This window comes from Kryptolebias marmoratus, linkage group LG8 (assembly GCF_001649575.2).
Source record: "Kryptolebias marmoratus isolate JLee-2015 linkage group LG8, ASM164957v2, whole genome shotgun sequence".
Taxonomy (NCBI): Eukaryota; Metazoa; Chordata; class Actinopteri; order Cyprinodontiformes; family Rivulidae; genus Kryptolebias; species Kryptolebias marmoratus.
This window is the reverse complement of record NC_051437.1, coordinates 19666239-19688308: the sequence shown is the minus strand read 5'-3', so window position 1 is coordinate 19688308 and position 22070 is coordinate 19666239. Positions and strand designations below refer to the sequence as shown.

Genomic DNA, 22070 nt, shown 5'->3' with positions numbered 1-22070 from the left:
ATTATAAATGTCAAACTCCAGTTCTGAATACATTTGTGAAGATACTTGTGTATGTGTGTGTGTGTGTGAATGGAAATAAATGCAATAGACATGAATAACAGCCAGTTTAAAATGGTGCATAAAGAGTGTAACCATGGCCAACAGCTGGTTCATTATTCCCTGTGCTCATTGCCTCCTAATTGAAGTTTTTTCCCCCCAACAAATGTATGGGAACAGGGAACAGATGTTCATCATTAGCACAGAGAGACAGAGACAGAAACATGGAGTCCATTTTCTAACTTGGTGGCAAAACTGCATCCAATTTAAAAATCTGACTCAATTAAAGGCTGACTGCAAATGTGTGAAGCTGCAGCTGCTTGTAAACATTAAGAAAAGATAAAAATCAGGTTTTTACTGAAGATGTTGCAAACCAGAGTCCGGCAATAAATCATGCCTCTGAAATATTTTTACTCCAGCTTGATCAAAAGGTTTTGCATGATTCGGTCAGAGTTTATAAGTTTGGGATGAAACTGGTGGCTCTTCTCCCTTGTCTGCTGAGGCGCTTTTAACCCTTTATTTGTCGGGAGGCTCTTTGTCTGCCCTGGCCGTGGACTTCTACCTCAGCCTGGGTGCGAGATCTGCGAGGAATCCACCTGCTGCCACCATTTGTTGTAAAAAAATAAAAAAGTTGAGTGAGATAGGCAAGATCCGGCATGCTGACTTTTAAAAGTTTGTTACAAAACAAAATGTCGAGCAGAAAATTTCAGGGACGAGACAACTTCAGGGTTTGGAATATGTCTAAACTAAGATTGTGAGACTTTTAAACACGGATAAAGCCATCAGACATGATCTCCATGACAGTTCTGTTTCCTCCCATCACTGAAGCTTGTTTTTCATACCAAGAACCTCAAGGCATTAAAATAGATTTGCCTGAAACCTCACAATAAACTAGAAGCTATTTATTTACTTTAAAAGGTCAAATCTGAGGTAATGCTCATATTTGCTTTAGTTTTGACTTTTCTTTCAGAAATACCACAATGTGATTAAATGAAAACTGCATTCAAGTTAAATATAAATATTATTTCATCCCTTTTACCTTCACTGGAAGCTTTTTTCCCCCCTGTAAATGCTCTTTGTGTTGTGCCCTTTTGAACGCCAGCGACTTGCTAAAAACGTCAAATTTGTCCTGAAGAAAAGAAACGAAGTCATTCACTTTTTAAAAGTTCTTTAATGGTTCAGTTGGATTTGGAAGCATTTGATCAGAACGGTCAGCAGCATACAAAACAAACCAACTAATCAAATAATAAAAATAAAAAATAAAAAGCCAAGACAACAACAACAACAACGAAAAAAACCAACATATTTAAAAAGATAGGCAACATTAAGTCACAGTAAGAAGATATACAATAAAAGCCTTAATGCACCAGCATGGTGAAAATCAAAACATGGAGTTTGTTTTTTTAAAGTTGAAAGATGAAAACACACACTCTTACACTTTATTTTACATGTTGATCGAAGGCTGGTCGTACAGCCCTGTACAGTAAGACACTTTAGAAAAAAAACAAAACAATGCATAGACAAAGAATGCTTTATACTAAAAGTAAACATAAAACGGAGCCTGTTTACATGGTGATGATTGTTGAGGACATTCAGATAGAACTTATTGCCATTACACTTATTCATAACAAAATAATAATAATAATTAAAAAAAAAGTTTTTTTTTTCCTGCCCCAGAATCATTTCAAAGGAGCTTCCACAAAAATCAAGAATGTCCAAACGGTGGTCGCTTCGAAGCTCCTCGGCTGAATCGACGAGGCAGACGCCCTCGGATTCAAACCGTCGCGCTTATTTCACAAATTAAATATCCTGAAACGTCGCTAGAAACAGATTTCCTCAAAGTCCAGTTGTGTCAGAGAACACGGAGGTCATTTTATCGCGTTAAAGAAGAAAAACGATGCTCGCAAAGTTGAACCAAACAGAGAATCTCTGCGCTAAATATTTAAATGTGTATTTGTTTTTTTTTATAACTTGTTTTTGCAAATATCCCACTGATAATAGTGCAAGAGAGACAGAACAGTCAAAAATAGCACATAGTTCTGATGTTTGGCTTCGTGTCTTCAGGTAGTTAAAATTAGTGTAATTTTAGTGTGAACAAAAAGCCACGGCTGCTGATTAAAGGAAAAAATAAAAAAAAGTGTCTTTTAATTCCTTGACCTAATGATATCTGAGGTTCAACTCAGTAAGAAATAAATTACATCTACAGCTTGTCTGAACTCTGATGGTAATTTTATCTTACATTAAAAAATAAAATAAAATAAAACAAAACACACAATTGGCACATGTAATTCATTTTTCCTACTTTCCTAATTATATATACAATTAAAAATATTAAGGTTTTACATGTCATGATAACAACAGAAGTATTTGTCTGAGTTGGATGTGTAAATCTGTGTTTCATGTTGGATTTCATTTTGCCTGGTAGTGTTTTTAATTCTTGTAAATTTTCCCTCACTGTCGCACACTAGACACAAAACAAAACACACACACACACACACACAAACAAAAAAATTATATCCTCAACCTTCTCACGGCTCCCATTTATAAATATGATTGATTTTTTTTTTCCGGGAGGCTTGTTTACCTCACACTCTGAACTAAACACGAGAGATTAATTCCAGGCATCAATCAGGCTGTCAACACATCGCAAGAATCCCGATTTGAAATCAATCGGATCATAAAGCGGCTGATTCGGTTACGTGTAACTGCATTGCTTTTGTTCGGCGGCTGATTGAAGGAAAACGAGCAGCAGTTAGCAGCGTGGGATCGAGGCTGCCTGCGGTACCTGCGGCGGCGCTCTGGTTTTCGTCTCAGTGAAGCGAAACGGCAGCGGAGGAAGGTCGGAGATCGACGCGTCTCTGCGTCTGCATCTGGATTCGTCGAGTGCAGCTAAATTGTGAGCCACAGAAACAGGCTGCCGTCTGATGTGGAGAGAGTTTAAATAACACCTTAAAACAATCCTGCTTTATAGGCAGCATACAATCAGTTTACGTTAACAGGATGTGGCATATTTTAGGGTCATTACACCAGCTTTCACTCACTGGTGACTACAGTAACCCAAACTTGAATTAATTTTACTGCTCCTGACATCTAAACAGGGAGTCTTAGAGTAGCTGAAGGCATGTAAACATGGCAGTTAATATCTCTAAATTTCTGTGGAAGATGGCTGAAGATGACTCTTCCTTTTTTTTTTTTATAAATGAGGCCTCTGCTGCCTTCAACACATACCAGCTAAACTGAAAACGTACATGTGATTAAAGCAGAGCGATTAAAATCTCTCTTTTTTTTAACACAATCAGTAATCTGTCGATCAGCCAGCTCTGATATCAGCAGCAGGTATAACACTGCCTAACGTCTCGACACAGACAAAACTTTACCGAACGAAACAAACCCTCCGCCGCTGCCAAATTAAAACGAAACAAAACAGAATTCATTCACACAATTTGAGTGTTTTTACGGATCGCCTCGTTGCCAAGGCTTCTGCCCACAGTGAGCCACTCGAGTGCATCTCCCAGGTGATGGTGTGTCGACGTGTAAAAGGTCTGAGCGGAGGGCGGGGCAGCATCGGCTCCCTCCGCCTCTTCCAGACGCCCCGTCGTCTCCTGAGCTCATCAGTGTTGTGTTCGTGCAGTTGTGTGTTGTTGTGGATCACGTGCAGGGCGGGGTGACGGGCGCCGGGGGGAGGGGCGGGGCCGGGGTCACTGTCGCCGATCCTCTGTTTCTGACCGCGAGAACGCCATCACCACGTCCTCTGCACCTAGGGGGCGAAAGGGAGAACGTAGAAATGTGTTCATTCATCCAACAGCAGAGCAACAACCATCCTGACTGGAGACCGGACCGAACACTGGAGGGTTTCCTTTGAAGCACATCAAATTAGAATTTCACTCCTAACAAAAGAAGAGCTCTCCTTTATTCCCCTCTTCCTGGTTATTTTAGGAACAAGAAATGTCTTTTAACACGCTGCAGTGAGATTAGATTAATTGAAAGGCAGGAAGACAGAAGACGGAGGTGACAAAACACTTTGGAGCCAGGCCGGAGGTCACCTCGACGAGACCGAGGCAGCAGACAGGCTGAAGTCAAGTCGCGTTTGTTATGGCTATGACCCGGCATGGGAGGCAGTCACAGAGCTGAGTTGGCGAGTAAGCAGCGATCCACTCTGACCATCGGCTGTGCGCTCACAGACAGCTTCACGGTGTAAGCTCACACTGTTGCGGGACGCGGCTTTAAATTGGACAAATGACTTGAGTCTGCTGCGCCTACGAAACATTACAGTTTCAGATTTCAGTAAATAACCTGTAAAAATCTAAACAAGTGCTCACCTGACAAACCATTAGTTTTATTTATAATATTAGCTGGTGTGAGCTGGGCCATGCATTGTTTAATGAAGCTAATGAAATTAAAGCTAACTCCAGAAGTACAACATATTTAGTTCCCACAGATGGTAAAATGTAACTCGAAGAATAAATTGCAATTATCTGCTCATGTTGGTTTTCTGTGTAATGAAGCAATGAATGTTATGCAAAATGACACTGGGCCCCACAGACGTGTATGATTGGAGAAGTAGACCCTGATGTCTAATTATTTGTATACTGATGTATTTGGATTGTTTGTTGAGCTCCACTTAAAAAATAAAAACTCCTCAATGCCAGGGAGGGTGTATCTGTATTCACACTACTCCTCTTTTCACTCCAGACCAGTCCCTGAATCCCATCTGTAAGATTCAAGTTGTTTTGTTGATAGATCACTTAATTGTAGCTTAAAGTGATAGAAGCCTGGTTTTCTGCTGGCTACATTCAGTCAGCTGAAAGTAGAAATCGAGGAGGGAACACCCAGTTTATGAAAATCCTTTCTTTTTTAATGTGGATGCAGGTAAATTCGTCTGTTGAAGTCTTCGCCCGCTGAAGAAAGCCTCTGGCTGCCGTCATGGAGCCCTGACAGGACATACGCTAACACGCTGAGTGGCCTGCTGACAGCAGCATCCTGCTCTGTCACGATAAAACTCGGATCTGAAGCTTCAGTGCCAGTCAAGCCTCTTCTGCTGTGGCAGCTGGAGATGTGTGGAGTGACTGTCTGGGACTACAATACAGGGTTACAGCCGATATTAACCTCGCCGAGCAACGAGATTACCTCAAAGTCTGATTTATCTCCATTCCTTTTGTGCCTTGTTCAATTTTCTCAGGTTCAGAAACACCAGCTGATAATTACAGCCTCCTCTGGGCTGACTCGACTTATGAATCCTGCCAGATGCACAATAAAACTTTGTCAGCCAGCTTTTGTTTGGGAAGCAATGATTCATTAGTTGTTTGCCAACTAATTTATCAAGTCATTTGGCCCAGAGCACACCTGCCAAGACAGTTCTCCCTCCGGTTAGTGTTTGAAACATCAAATACACAACCAATTCTGAAGCTAATAAACAGCTGTTCCTTCATCTTTGTTCGAGGAAAAACTCATTTCTTCATGAGTGCTTCTGACTCTAGACTTTTAGTCAGGAGAAAGCAGAACGTTTTGGCCAAATTTGCCACATACACATTATTAAAACCATAAAAATGGAAGCAAAGACCACACAGAGTGTCTCATTTGAGTTATTTAAAAGTAAAATAACTCAAAGCAACAAAAAGAAAAGGAAAATGACATTTCTGTGTGGATCTATTCAGTGTTATCCCATATTTATGTAAAAACACCTTCCAAGCACAAACCAAAGTATCAACACTAACATCCATAACTTAAATGGTTGAGAAGAATTTCTGTCAGCACCAAATCCATGCCTGTTATAAAACACGCTTTTCACAGCAACTTTAGTGTTGGATTTAATTATTAGAGATATGAAGGTAGGCTGGAGACTTCACAAGCATTTGGCACAAAGGCAACTCGCTTTATCAGACAACATAGTCCCTACAAACACAATCTTTTTATTTCTTTCAATATTGCTTTAGGAAAACCAATTAGAATTGTCATGGCTGGATCCTGGATAGTCTGAAGCTTCGTCAGATCAAATAATATTGGGGGAAGGTGCCTCCCATGGGAGAACACATGCTTATTGATGCAATGCAGCATCAACTCGTCACATAATGAAAACTAAAAACAGTATTAGCATAAGTTTGATCACACAAAGATCAAGATAAATAAATATGAGACAATCACACAGCAGGTACCTCGATCTTCATTGGAAAAGATCCACTTTCATGGTCGTGTTTTAGCAAAATAACTTGTGCTAAAACCCATTTAACAGCATGAAAGTGTGAGTCTGGATTGTTCGGTGCTTGTGTGGACGGGTTCAGGAGAAAGGAGGAGGACCTGAGGCCAAAGCCAGCAGATATTCTCTCAGAATCCCTCCACAAGCTAAGCTAAAGCTGAGACTCCTGTTCGGACCTCTCCCTGCTATGAACACACACACACACACACACACACACACACACACACACAAACAAGCTCCAGCTAACAAGATGGAAACATCGGGTCCCTTAATGCTGTTGCCTAGCGACAGATAAAAATCAGGCTGCACGGGCGCTGCTGATGCGTCTGAGGAAGCAGCTTTGATGCAGCTCTGCTTCCGGCCGTCCTCTTGTCTTTCCATCTGCCTCGGGCCAATTTTCTCCTTGCCTCGCCCTACTGGACCGAGGTGGATGTCTCATAAAAGACAAATTATACTCACCGAAAAAAATATCATATGCATTCGAGGAATACAGAATTTGACAAAGAGCTAGAGCAAAACATGTTTTAGGATCTTAAAACAGACTGTTTAAGTTTTTACAAATTGCAAATTTATTTTGTCCGTCAGCATCTAGAGTGCAGCAATTATTCTGCTGTCTATCTGTCTACATATTTGGCAGAAAATTGCCAAAGACTTGATTTTACTACGTTTTCCACCAAAAGATTCAAAAGCGACTGATGAATAAAAATGTTTTTTTGGGGGCGATATTCTTGCTTCAGGCCATCAACAGAAGCAACAACAAGAACAAACATGTTTTCTTTACACTTCTGAGAGACCATAAATCAATATGTGGTTTGCTCGAAATGAACAAAGAAACATAAAAGCTCCACCGAAACCTCAGAGGATAAGAAATCTTTTAATAACCTCAAAGGGAGCTTGTTTGAAGTGAGAGGTATCCAGCTGTGTCCTGCCAGTCTCTCCGACTCGAAATTAGCAGAAAAACATCCATGTGACGACTCCAGTGTTGCGGCGACGCGGCGCCCACAGCATTTAAGGCTACAATCTGTGCAGGGTCAACTGAGGGCATAAAGACGCTGCGAGCAGTAGGGGCGGGTTGAGGAGAACGACAGAAAACAGAGGATTGTGTGTGGCCTGACTGAATACACACAGAAGGGGCTACATAAACACAGACGAGACGTTTAAGGATTCAAAGATTGATCCAATAATCAAACAACACCCAGGTGTTTCATACCAGAAACACCTGAGTAAAGTCGGTCCTTCATCTTAAGTTAGCCCTATTTAGTCCCAAGTTTAGACCAATCAGCTTCTTATGAAAGTCAGATGTTTTATTCATCTTTCCGACAAAACTAAAAAATGTGGAATCAGGTTTACGCAGATCAACAAAAAGTTGGATTTGTGCGACATTTTATTATTTCACTTCAGCTCCAGTGGATCTACATTAAAATGAGGTTACATCAAAATGTAGTTCTGAATAAGATTTTCTTCCTTGGGTCATTTAAAACCCTTGATTAATTTGACATTTAACTTCCTTGATACAAAAATAAATTAAAGTCGCGTTCCTTAAAGGAATGCGTATTGCCCGCCACCTTGCGTGCTAATGGTTTAAACAAAGCTGCTGTGTGATCTGTTAGTGCTCAAAGTATGTGTTGGGGATGAGCCTCTCCCAATGCCATACCGAATTTTAGCTCAATAGGTGTAAAAAATCACAGAGTTATAGCCGGTTTTGTGTTGCCATGGTCAGTTACCAGTGGTGGCCATCTTAAATTGGGCTGACTCCAAATATTTTTTTTATTAAAATGTGTTCACTGGTTCATGAGCTGTTTTTGCAGGCAGAGAAACAAACGCACACGTAGATGAGTTTCGCTTGAAAAGCCAAGCTTATAGACAGCGCATCATTATGACGGTGAGTAACTCGACCGCGGGACATGCTTACAGTGGGACCTTAAACCACAGAAATCTGTAAGAAGCAACAAGACAGGCCGAGATGCTGAAATACCACAACGAGTAATTAGCGCTCCCTTAATTTAACATGCTCCACTCTATAAATACAGCATGCCACAACAACACTGAAGCCTGTGGGGAAGCTCCACTTTCCTGGGACAGCTGGGGTTTCTATGGCAACACCTCCTCCTCTCTTCTCTTTTACTGAGCCCCTCCAGCATCCTTTAGGTGACTCTCTTCATAAGTCAAACAGGACAGCTACCAACGTTGGCTTTATGGGGGGATAAAACTAGCCGATTAAAGGAAGTTGTGACTGAAAATGTTAAATAAATAAAATAATAGACAAATTAGAAAAAAATAATACAAACAGAGCAACAGCATTTCTGTCTTTGTTAGCCAAAAACAAACCAATTTACACTAAAACACAAGACTCACTTAACAAAATTAAGGATTCCCAAACAAGATAACAGTCTTTAAACATAGCATCTAGAGTCCAGCTTGGCCTCTAAATTGAATCATTTATAAGAAGAAAGCTGATTAAAGAAAACCTCAAACTGTAGGGCTTTGGTAGATTATTCCTATCTGACCTAATTTAAATTGTAAACCAAGATTTTATATTTGCTTCTATGGTAATAAGCCAATTACATCTGAAATGCAAATTTGATGACCCATCCATTTATGAGAAATAAACAGAAACTCTGAGTACAAAAAGGACACAGGGTAACATTTGGCTTTTAGGCAGAGACTGAGGGATTTAATTTAAATTAGAAATCTATCAGTCTGATCGGCTTTGATGACGAAAGGGAAATGTAAACTCATAATTAACCGAAAGGTGCTGAACTGACATCAGCTGCAGATAATTTTAGAAAGAAGAGCGCCTGAGCTCTCAGAAACACTTGCATTTAAGAGTTCTGATGCATCAACATGACACCGCTGCGCCCTCGGCGACCTCTGAACGTGACGCCACTCGATCAAGGTGACACTGCCGCTCAGTGCCGAGCTGAGACCGTTAGAGGATTCTGCTACCAAAGCGTCCTGCATCACCATGTTCAGACTCCTCTCCTGTTCGCACGGCACCAGACTGCTGTGAATTAAATGGTTTGGTCTCACACTCCAGAGAATATTGTGATTCGGTCCATCTGTCTTCAATCAGTCCTTCAAGTCTAATTAGTTCCCCGTCTGAACAAAAAGGTGCCCGTGTACAAGCGCTTTTCTAAACTAGCAGAAAACAACTTATTATTTAACCAGAGAAAGAATGAATCAATTTGTACCAAAAACCTAAAAAGAAAAAGCAGGAAGAGGTAAAGACTCAACTAAAAAGTAACAACTGAGATATTAACAACTAGTTGTAAAAATTAGATACACAGACTGAGGCGAGGTCTGAAGGTGAAACGGCTATAAACAAATAAAAGGATGTATCAGAAACAAAAAATCTGAACCCCAGAAAGTCATATATATATATAAAAAATCACATACATATATATTTGAAGAAACAACTTTTTATAATACAACAAAATGATTTAGGTCCACATTACTGACCCTAAATAAGAAAAGATTACGATAGAAACAACGTAACACAGCAAAATACAGTTATCTGCTAATCCTTTTGGCACAAAGAATGCAAAAACATAAAGTACAATTAAATATGTAGCATCTATAATTTGCCATCTCGAGTTTAATATGTTAGCAACACTGTTGAGGATGCTAACGTGCTACTAGCCATTAGACTGACTGATTGGTCAACCTCTAATTCCAATATTTTCTTTCAACCTATTACTAGTGAACTTTTCTTCCTGTGTCTGCTGCTACATAACAAATGCTGTCCTCTGTGCAGCCTTGAATATTTTAAAACCGATTAACTTTCAGCCACATTCCAAACGCCTGATCGCAAATCACTCAGACAAGATGTAGTCCACGAATAATTCATGGGCACACGAGGACGTGTTCGGCGCGTTCGTTTTGTAACGTATGACGCGCACTCGCAGCACCTTTCGCTAGTTATTTCCTTCCATAATTAATGGTGCTCGTCCTCGCTGTGTTGACAGGGCGAAGAAACGGAGTTCTGTATCTATCGAAGGGTATGAAGAAAGAAAGAGAGAACAAGTGCATGCAGCGTACTGCTGAGGGCTGATCTTTAGCTTAATAAACAAGTTCAGCACACCAAAATGATGTTACGCAGTCTGCACTGATTCGAGTGCTGTGTTTTTATTAATATTATGATTATTCCTTTAGCTGCTTAATCAACATATGTCATATTATTACGGAATCTGCGTCATTTTATCCCCCACAGCATAAAAAGGAGACATTGTTTTGACTGGCACCCACTGTTTCATTACAGACAAAGGACACAGACAAGGACACAGACCCAACGCCTCAATGAGAAAAAAAAAAAGTAATTTTTCTGTCTTAAAGCCCTTCCTGTGTGTTGGATAAAGAGTAAAAGGAAGACCTAGGCCACAGCAGGTTTACCACAGCAGGGTTCCTGTCTGATAACTGTTTTCAACTGGAGGTGCAGTTGCGCTGAAATATCTTCAATTTTCTGCTGCTTTCTCAGAAAACTGCAGTGCTCCTCCAGGAGACTCTGTGTTTACTGCAGCGCCCTCTTGTGGTTTAGACTTCAATGACCCACACAGGATATAACGAAAGCTCAACAGCGCACTCTAGTGTACTCTTCCGGGAGGGCGGGAATGACTTGCGCATGTAAAAATCACTTCACAATTAAATACTAGAGCCCTGATTTGCTTTACGGTGTAAACACCACCGCATTTTTCTCCAATGGAGCCAACTGTTAGATTTGACGGTGACACTACTGCAGCGCCTCCCGCTGAGGAATGAGTCACTCGTTTCCAGTCACGCATGCCGTTTGCTGGGTGAGTAATCTCAGAGAGCTGGTGGGCAGCCGAGTCGTCGTCAGTGCAGTCAGGAAAGCCGCTTGGTTTGATGACGTGCACACACTAAGGGAGTGAAGCGCGTGGAGGGATTTTCTCTTGTTGTTGTTTGTTGTCTAGGAGCAGCGCTACCTGTATGTTATGAAAAGGTGAAGCTTAAAAGCTATTGTTTTGAATGTCTTTTGCATTACACCGAGGCCAAAACGCCAAACTGCACGCATTTAAAAGTCATGCGTGCGTGGGAGAGAGCGTGTCACGGCCTTACCTTGGTCTATGTTGTGCTGTGGTAGCTGGCTCATCTGACTGTGGACCACACCGGCGTAATTTCGGAGAAAAGCCTCCTCGCTTTGTGTGAGCTGGGGAGACGTAGACAAAAGCAACTTTTAAGTAACGTTCTACAACAAACAACGTTCTACAACAAACAACGTTCTGCAACGGCACTTCTAATCTTGCAGACAAAAATGGAGCTACTGTACTGACTGAGATATTAACAAAGAAGTACATTCATTTATGTTCTTTTAGAATATTGCAGTATCTCAGGAATATGTGTGCACTCCAACAGGATACATGTTGTGTTGTCTCAATGTTGAGCTTTCAGTCACTTAAAGTAAAGCACTATATTTTAAATTTCTCTCTTGAAAAAGACTAAACATCTCATGTTACAAGTTTGTTGTGATTTGGACCCAGACAAAAAGCTATAACTGAGGTGTTTCAGTCCAAACAGGCTTGAAAAGACTATTTAGTTTCTGTTTTTGGAAAGATTGTGTCTTTTAATAGTAAACAACCAATGAGCTGGCACAACTAAATTTGATCGAGTCTGTGGACTTACATTTGATCCCATTTTTTTCAGCATGAGCAGGACCCGCACTTTCTGTTGGATGTACATGTCTTCGGGAGATTTCCCCGGCGCCTCCTCGCGGTTCATCCCCCCTGCTCCTGTGGCTCTGGACACACAAACACATCGGCGTTACACAAGCCCCGTGACAAATCCAATCCACGTAACCGCTCAGTGCAAGCAGAAGTTCCAAATGTTAAACAGTGGGTTGTTTTAGCCACAAAATAAGAGGGCTGTGCTAAATCACACCGTTCGTGATATTGCCGGTGTGACTTTCTGCGTGATAAAAGGTCAAATCGGTCATATTACTGATGAAGACATGATGCATTATGTTCCCTGGAGAGCACAACACATTGACAGTCAGTTTACATCACTGACATGCTAACGCAACAGCTGCAGCAACGCACAGAAGCAGGAAGAGTGGCGTACACCCACTTCGACTACAAGGCTGATTCAAACAAAACGTTTTTTTTCCGAGTCAAGATTAAAATGCGCTTTATTATCATGTCCACGTTATATGCCGGCGCACCAAAAATGGGTGGACCCAGAGGGTGTTGGAGCGGCGTGTTCGCGTCCAGAAGCTACTTTGATAGTATGAAAGTGGTTTGGTTACAAGACGACAAACCTCCAACAAATCACAACACATCTTGCAAGGAAATGGTTACCACTGAAGGTGGGCACAAAACCAACTTGTTTCACCATTTGAAGGAAAAAACAACAACTGATGAATACAACAACCAAAGGTAAGTGAACAAATTAAAAAAATTTAAAAAGCATTACTTGGTGAATTTTAATAAGACCAAGCAGTTTATGTAAATTACTGATAATGTTACAAATCTTTTGGTTGATATTTAATCAGTATAAATCCAAAAAAGATCAAAAAACAAGAACAACTGGACTTCTATTCCAGTTGATTTTGATTTTTAACCTTTTTTTAAATATTTCCCATGTCCTGGATGACTGAGAATCTCCACCAGAAATTAGTATAAATATACTGAGGCTACATCAGCCACTCTTATTCACCGGGACCAAAAAATCCGGGATGATCATTCACCGATGAAGTTCTTAACAGTATTCGGGTTGTTTATTCCCTTCGCACTGATAAGCACACGGCCATATATCATCAACAACTCGCTTGCATCCCAGACTCCCTTTGGCTGTCTGACCTTGGACTGACTCTGTCTCGGTACAGCCACGGAGCAGGTTTGGCTCCTCAGCACATCATTAATATTAGATGGTAGTTTTCACACAGATCTCAGCCCTGCCTGTGACCCATTTTCATTGTCACTTTGCAGAGACGCAGAATATAGGCAAAGAGTGGGGGGGGGGGGGGCAAAGCAGGCGATAAAAGGAGCTGCCAAAGCTAATGTGGGTGACAGAAAAGGGATGGGTTCTGCTGTGATAGCGCACTTACACATCAAGGTCGGCTGTTGTCACATTAGATCTCTCCTCCCAAGCGCCAGCAAGAGAGGGATATAAGCTCTGCTGGATATCCAGCCTAAATTCACTAATTGAAAAAGCAAAACATGCAGAGGAAATAATTTGCAGAGAAGAGCATAATAAATCTAATAAGCCAAACACCAGATTTAAAGGAGAGTATCAGTATGCATGTCAGAATATTTCAGAAAAAGTCTTTGCCAGTCACAGAGATTATGATAAATCTGGCAATTTATTTTGGCCTCTTATCGGTACAAAGGGCCACTAATGCAAACTGACAAACTGTTTGATGTGGGGTTATATTTAATTGAGGAGCTGCTTCCTTTTCTAGAAACCAGAAAATAAAGAGTGCGGCGTTCTATTGGCTATTTCCTGGTGTCTGGCCGCCACCGTTTACAGTTTTTCTTTTTTTTAAATCTTCTGATGAATTTTTACAGCGAGCACTTATCTCATCTCCACTTTTCCGCTGCGCGGCGCGGTAGTGGGACGACGAGCGAGGTGCACACGAATACGTTCGCTTCAGCCGCGGCACAAATTAATTGGAGAGCTCCTCTGAAGACTCAAAGCAAGTCAGACATAAAAAGATTGAGAGCTCGCCGGTGTCAGTTCAGCTGCTCGGTTAAAACCTTCAGGGGATTGATGATGGCGGTGGCTGAATTGCGTTTGGGTGGGGGTAGCGATGAAGAGAGGATGGTGGTAGATGGTGTAGGGGGGGTTTGGCAGGGTCTTTAGATCAGCCTCAGTGACACTTTTGATCATGTCTCCAAGCTCCTCACTTCAGACAAATGGGCGAGCTGATCCTTCAGCAGAGACCTTCCAGCGAGTCGACATGTGCTGCGCAGACTAAGACTTGGAGCGACCTGCCTTCCTCAGGAGGCACTGTATATGCCCGGATAAATCCCAGGGAATCTGGGGAATAACTGAGGCGTGTGATTAGTAGAATCGTCAAAAATGTCTTGTTTTGTTTTAAGATCTTTGAAGACTGCAAATACACATCAAAAGTCCATTAACACAGGAATATTTTTCATGTCTACAACCGGACATAAAAACCCTATAATCCACAATAATCTGTGGAAGTAGGCCTCCTGCTTTCATGTCAGAGACATTTCTTGTCCACTGATTTTTTTAACTTGGAAAATGTCCATATTCAGCATCACATCTGCCCAGGATTCTGCCAGTTTTGTGTGCTATGATTTATTTTTTTAACCTAGGTGAAAATAGCTTTGCTAACACAGTAATATCTGCTGTAAAACAAACAAACAAACAAACAAAACAAAGAGGCCCAACAGTCCACGGGGAGAATTTCTATACAAAAAGAAAAAGGTGTGATTGTAGAGAACTGTAATCAGGGATGTTTCTGTTGGTGTGACAAGCTTGAGAGTCCTTCAAAGAATGATGATGATGATGCGAAGAACAATCCGGTCTGTTCTGAGCTCTTTTTTCGTCTCTGAACAATGTCCCCCTCTTTCTGAGATGCCGATTAAAAATATTCCACATATGAACACTGATATATGGAAGTAGACTAAACATGCAAGCCTGTGCAGTCAGAAAAAACATGTCTTCTACGAATGTGAAGGTTTTGAACTTTAATCATTCTATAAATCCTCAGCCTGGCTGCCCCTTAATGACATGTATGACCCCTGCAAAGGTGTTCATGACTGCTGATGCTAAATAGAAAAACAAGCTAATGTGCTTCCCTGCAACCCTCACCCAGACAACAAGCCTACCTAGTTAGAGGCATGTTTGGAAAATACTAATTATCCTCCTTGCACATAAACAGACTCAATACACTACTTTGTTTATTTCACAAAAGCTGCAGATGTGCAATAATTTAATTGTCAGGAAGTGACAGCTCACAAGACGATTTTACTGTGAGAGTTTGCAGCTCAGCTAAAAAGCAATGTTAAACAAGGTTTAGAAGAATATATATGTATAAATGCTTTATAAAGCATTAGAAGGGCTTGTTATTGCATTTCATGTCTTAAAGCCCCTCAAGGACCACAATCAGGATCTTGTCAGGCTCCTTTGTGTGTGCCTGAGGTTAGCTTCTGGAGATGGGCTGGCTCAGCTTTAATCCCTGGAGGAACACTCAGCCAGCCCCGACTCATATGGATAATATTCCAGACATAATCAAAGGCTTTCTTTAACACTGATCTAGGTCTAATCCCCCTGAGATGCACCCCTCCCGCCGCTCTCCCCTACTGAGTGGCACTTTTGTCAACGCTGTGATGTTGGACAGCCCTAATATCACCAATTTCAGCATTGTGCTGATAGGACCAATATATATATATATATATATATATATATATATATATATATATATATATATATATATATATATATATATATATCATAATTACATTTTCTTTGTCTATACTGGAATCATGATGATTTGATGATATTACTCAATGATTTAAAAAAAAAGCATCATACAGTTTCTAAAATTAAAAAGTATATTTTTGTTGTTCTTTGTTGAACTGGAAACTTATTTTCCCACACAGCTAACAAAGTTTTACCTATTTATTTTATTGATGTCAACTATCCATCCATCCATCCATCCGGAGGTGTGCACTATTCAGATGTAAAGCATGTTTATGTTGACCATTGCTTTGAGTCTTCCAGTCAGAGTTCCAACTAGCCCATACCTTAAAATAGCTGCAGTAATAAACTTTTTAGTTTTCCTCCTGTTGGTTTGTATTTCAGTAACCCAGCCACACACATAGCACTGTTAAACCACTGTTAATGACCATGTTGGTACTGTGTCTGAATGCACAGAATGCAGAGAAATCCATTGCTACCGAGTTGCGTTGCTAATGGTAGTTAATCTGGTCACTGGGCGCAATGAGCAAACCCTACTGGTTTTCCGACTTGCAACTGGAACACGATTACGTCAGGTCTGCCGTCACTCCCAGATCCGAGTTCCAACGTCTGACGTAGACAGAACAGAGCATTTTATTGTAAATTTTAACGATCGCCTCTGTCTCTGACTGAGGCAAACAGGTTTCAAACCCTGATCACATAAATGTCAGTCAAGAATATTTTTTTGTCTTAATGTTTCCCTTTCAGTGACAGCCATGACAGTTTTTTTCCCCCACTCGTGGTATTGTTTTACGAGGCTTGTAAGCCTGCGTGCGAGCTTCTGTCTGTCTGAAGAAAAGTCGTCAGTTACCGTAAAATGCTGGAAAAGCTGCGCCTCGTAAAATGAATTACTCCAGAGGTGTCCAAACCGGTTCTGGAGGGCTACTCTTCTGCATGTTTTAGTCGTTTCCCTGCTCTTCAGCAGGTCTTCAAGTTCTGCAGAAGCTTGGTAATCACTCACTCATTCAAATCAGGTGTGTCAGAGAAACATCATTACTGTAAATGCTAAAACACATGCACAAGTCAAAATATGAACTATTTAATTGATTTCCTGGGTACAGTTGCCTGTAACTGCCTACCGTCGCCTCTAAAAGCATCAAGAACACTCCTGAACACAATTTCCGTCCGACTAGGTCACACGGTGCAAAGAGAGTCTGTTTTCAGGAATACATCTTGGAATCCAAAAGGTTCACACATTTACAGAGGGGCCAGCTGGAAAGCACTGAAACAGTTGCACGTAGCCCGGCACACCGGTTCTGACCAGGAAGTGTGCCGCTCACACGATGCTCAACATCTGATTCGCAAATCAGATTCCTAGAGTGAGCAGTAACGGACTGCAACCTGACTCGGACGTTTCGATAGCCTCAGCAGAGAGGAAAAAACCGAGAGGGGAAAAGTAACCTGAATTCAGTCACGAGCAAATGTGCGAGAAACATTAGAAGGCTACGAGGCTGGAGCGGCTGCCAGCTGAGCAGCCAGCAGCCCGGCCTGGTCCTGCGGAGCAGCTGTGCAGGTACACACACACTCGGACACACACACACTCTTTTCTGCTGACGCTCAACCACTCCGTGAATCATGTTTTTTAAAACAGCTTATGGAAAAAAAGCACATTAAAAACCAAAAATGGAAGTTAGGCATCTTTAATTTGGATTACTGAAGTAACATTTTAATAATATGACCTCTACCATGTATACAAAGGAGGCCATTTTGCATAAATATACATGTATTACATATAAATGGGTATTCTTGCCTAAAATAAATGTGAGCTACAGTGAGTTGGTTGTATCCTAATTTCCCTCTCTGGTAATCAGTTAAGTGTGCACTGGCATGGCCGATTGCCAATTATTTTAAAAGCAGCAAATACCAGTTGATTAAATTGGTCCGCTGATTAATCTGTCCACCTCTAACAAGTACTTTGACGAGTAATTACTTGAATAATTATTCATCTAATTTTTTTTAATTTAGAAAATATTCAAATACAACCAGAACTGAAACGCAACATCAAAGTCTTTACTCTGGAACTTTTTAATCACACAAACTGTGGAATGAATATCTAAAAAATGCATCCTACATTTTACATGCCTGCTAGGCCACTAACAACAGAAGCCACCTGACAGATTTAAAACATCTTAATGCAAAACATGAAGCAAAATACATTTTAATTTTGAGATTTATGGCTTGTGTCCGCCTTTGTGCAGCACTCTTCGAAAATGGGAACACAATGTTGTTGCTTGGGGAAACATTTGATGATTTGAGCTTTACTGCTATCAGAATAACGTTAACTCATAGAAAACACTGTTGATGTCAGTCCAGCTAAGGAGGAACAGATAAAAAATGAATTAAACATTAATAATCTGACTATGACCTAAAGTTTTATGGGGAAAAAAACAAACAATGAAGGCCATTTTACCCCAGTCACGTTGTTTTAAGTCTTGAATAAATACAGCAAATGAATATAGATATGTATTCTCACAAATCTGACACAAACATCAAATTTACTGTCATCTGTAGCTGCTATTTTTTGTAGCAATTAAAAATTATGTTTTTCATGGGCTACATGGTTGCAGGAAAAATTACCGCTTTTCTTTTGATTAAATAGTCGACAGGAAACGGTTGATGATTCAATTAAATCAAAATGAAAAATATTCAGCCCCAAATTTTCAGTCTATAAAGACTCACCACACAGCACACTGACACCATGCAGACCATATTAGCTTTAGAGTCCTCAGTGATCCCAACCGAGGAGACACTAAAGGCCAGGACGGTTCTGACCCGGACCGCTGTTCGTCTTCACGCAGCCGTCTCTTTTTTTGTACTCTGTCACAACAATGGCCGCAGTATTTGGGGCAGTGGTGGTGAACTAGATTGTGAAAACATGTTTGATAAGTAGGTCAGGTCTTGTTGTCACCATGTGAGGCATGAACTCAAACAATCCTGCTGAGCTGTACAAGCTTCTGAGGCAGCTGGGTTTCTAGGTGTGTTAAACGACTGTCACAATTTACACATCGGGGTGTTAGGAGAACCCGTAAAGTGTGAGTTACAATAAACTGGATATTATATATTTACATCAAATGCTTGCTTCTTTTCTTATCAATTAAAAAAAAAAAGATTCTAGAGGACCTTCTACGTTCCTTTCATCGTTGTGCCACGGTGATACTACCAGGTCTCAGTAATAAATATTTTTATAAAACCCAGTTCTTCCACAGAATATTGCATATAAAAAATCATCTCATCTGGTCTGTGATCACAGAACATCTATGCTCACTCCTCGGGGTCCCTCAAAGGATCTGAAACAGAAGCTGCTGCCTTAAGCTGGTCCCTTGGGGTTGTGGCAGCCAGAATTTCAAAAGGAACCAGCGTCAAAGCAGGGCGCAAAATTCTGATTAGCAAAGAGCTACGTATGATCTTCGTGCGTGGAACAATACAAAGATGGAGGCTGTAAATAACAGACGAGGAATGGTGGGCCTTTATGACGACTTCCTTGGGAAACATGGCTAAAATACAATAAAAAGATCAACTGAAAGGAAAGGTGTGCTTCAAAGTTTGCTTTAAAAGATGATATATAGGCCTCAGTTTTTACTGGGTGTGAAAGGCTTGAGCTAATGAGGACTGTGCCAAAAAAAAAAACAGAGCAACTGATCGTGAGATGAACCAGCCTTTCCTATCGATATCTGCTCTACGCAGGCAGCTTGATGGTTTCCCATCAACCCCCCCAACGCCATCAGGACCTGAAGAGGCTGAAGTGAGCCGGCCCTGCTGCACGCCAGGCGGCGAGGGGTCCTAATCTCCCATGGAAACCCACACGGCTATAGGAGGACGTGCAAACCGAAGCAGCTTTAGCCTGCTGTGGTACATGACCAGGCCTGCCAGTTGCCAGGGGGATTCAGTGTGCTTGCCTGTGGCCAAGCCCTGACACCTGCTGGCTGCAGCAATCATCAATGTCCTGCTGCCTGTAGGGTGCCAGCTTTGCCACTAAAAGGGCTGTCAGATATCTGGCGTGTGTGTGGTGTGTGTGTGGGTGTGTGGGTGTGTGTGGGGGGGGGTGTACACTGCAGGTTGTGACCTCAGTGCCTTCAGCTGCAGTCTCTGTCAATCAGTCAAGCTTAATCTGAGTGAGGGAGACACTGTAAAAGGCATTGAAGCACAATGCATCTGTGGGTGGCATGAGTCAAAAATAGAAAACCACTTAAGTGAGTTGTGTGAGGAGCAAACTTAAGGATATTTGGCATTTAAAGTAACAAAGACAGGGTGGTTTGGGATAAATGGATCTGTGTTGATGCCTTTATTAAAGTGCAACTGAGTTTGCATCACAGCTCTACCCAAGTCATTTAAAGATTTTTTTATACATCTTCAACAACTAGAAAATAATTTAAAAAAACAGTTAAATGCCAGTTATAGCTAAATGCAACAAACCTGCTTTGTATATATATATATATATATATATATATATTTATATTTATATTTATATAAGCCTGACAGAAGGGTGCGGGGCTCAGTTCAAACTGTAGCGGGGCTCCCTGCGTTAACAAGCCGCTTCCCCTCACTCTCCCGGCGGCTCCCGAGCTACACCCGCCACCGCCGAACGCGCGCGGACCGTTAACGCCTAAAGACTTGCACGAGCACCTACGGTTTTGTTTTTGTTTTTTTTACCGCAAACAGACGTTAACCTCGTCTTCAAACTCGAGCTCCGAACCAAAAAAGAGAGAAAACCCCACAAACCGTTCAGCGCAAAAGGCGACAGGAGCTAACGAGCGCAGCTAGCTCGCTTAGCATGCCCCAGACAAAAGCCTGAATGAAGTTCCTGTGTGGGAGCGGACACCATCCAGGTGCCGCTTCGCCGAAGCCGCTACAAAGTCCGAGCGATTCAATCAGCGAGAGTCGTTTTAAGGAAATATACAAGCCGGCAACCCGCAACCCCTCAACAACACGGGATATAAGCGCTTACCCCTCCTGGTCCAGCTTTACTTCTCTGCTGTGATCTGTTTGAATGGGGTGTTGTTGTAAAGGAGGGCGTCCTGTTCCGGGGTCACATCCCTCCAGTCGGCGACGCTCCGGCGGACTGACTCAACGCAGACACGCCGCTGCTGCCGCTGCAGTACCGCTGCCGGCCGCGGGGGGCGCCACCGACTAAACAGACAGTACACAGCGCCTGGAAGAGCCGCTGCATCATCAGCGTTTCAAACACATGAGACAAGTTCACAACAAATCCTCTTTATTTTTTAATTTTTTATAGCGATTAGTCAATTATTTAACTACAGTTCCTTAAACTAACGTCAAGGGAAAATAATAAATGTAACAAAGGCAAACATTTTCATTTTGGTGAGTATTTTAAAATAATAGAAACCAAAACATATCTTATAACATATTGTTAAGACTGCCTCATCTTTATATGGTTGACATTTTGTGTTCAAATAAATGATCTTAAAAAAAAAAGGAAACCCCTACATTTCATGGTAAAACAAACAAGAAATAAAAAATCATGTAAAAGATACAGGGGGCCGCTCAGAAGGGAGGGGGGTCCACCCCTATAAATTAGATCCCCCCTCTTCCCCCCACACACAATCCTATATGTATAATATTTTTTATGAATATGAATTTAAGAGATGAGTAGTGACTGTTATTCTCAATAAGTTTCAGTAGTGCCCAGTCCTAATCCTGCATGTTTAAGTTGTTTCCCTGCTCTTCAGTACATCTTTAAGTTCATTCAGACGTCTAAATTTCAGATGTTTCTCTGCTTTGACACACCTGGTTTGAATAACTGAGTGATTAACAGGCTTCTGCAAAGCTTGAAGACCTGCTGAAGGACAGGAAAACAACTAAAACATGCAGAAGAGTGGCCCTCCAGCACCAGGATTGGACAACACTGACTTATATCAGATGTATGATAGGAAACCAAAGCAGGCCTATATCTGTGGAGCCCCTCAGGGGACTATGCGAGTTTCTTTTTAAAAATACGTTTCTCACCCACACAAGAAACTCTTCACTGTAGCCAAGCATAATGTCCTTAAACTCAGACTATTTTAGCGAATGGCTTCATAAGAATATAGAGTATATCCAACTTTCTGAAAACACAAAATAATTCTGATAATGTCATCCAAAAACTTCTTCAAAATAAGGTAAATTATATATATGTCAAAAGATCAAGATCAAAATAAAGCTCAGTTAAACTTTTATTTTACTTTTTATACTGAAAACACTCACGCTGAATATTCTCTTGTGCGTAACAATGATTTTGTGCACATCAGACACTTTTCTAGAGCACACAAAAAACTATCTAGTGCATGTGAGATATTACGGTGTGAGCACCAGAATTGTTTCTCATGCTGGTGAGAATCTATCTGGTGTGCATGGGATAGTATTGCATGTGTACAAGAAGCCGATTTAAAATATTTTTTTTCACCAA

The 22070-nt window shown here is 41.3% G+C and overlaps 1 protein-coding gene across 1 annotated transcript; it reads right to left on the bottom strand.

Moving 5' to 3' along the window:
* Positions 1-1187: 1187 nt before the first annotated feature.
* Positions 1188-20770, bottom strand: ctnnbip1 (catenin, beta interacting protein 1). Its single transcript, XM_017417905.3, has 4 exons — positions 20613-20770; positions 11867-11981; positions 11303-11393; positions 1188-3793 (listed from the first exon to the last, which is right to left on the bottom strand). Exons 2-4 carry the CDS (start codon positions 11960-11962, stop codon positions 3735-3737), a joined length of 246 nt encoding a protein of 81 aa, XP_017273394.1. The 5' UTR covers positions 11963-11981; positions 20613-20770; the 3' UTR covers positions 1188-3734.
* Positions 20771-22070: the final 1300 nt, after the last annotated feature.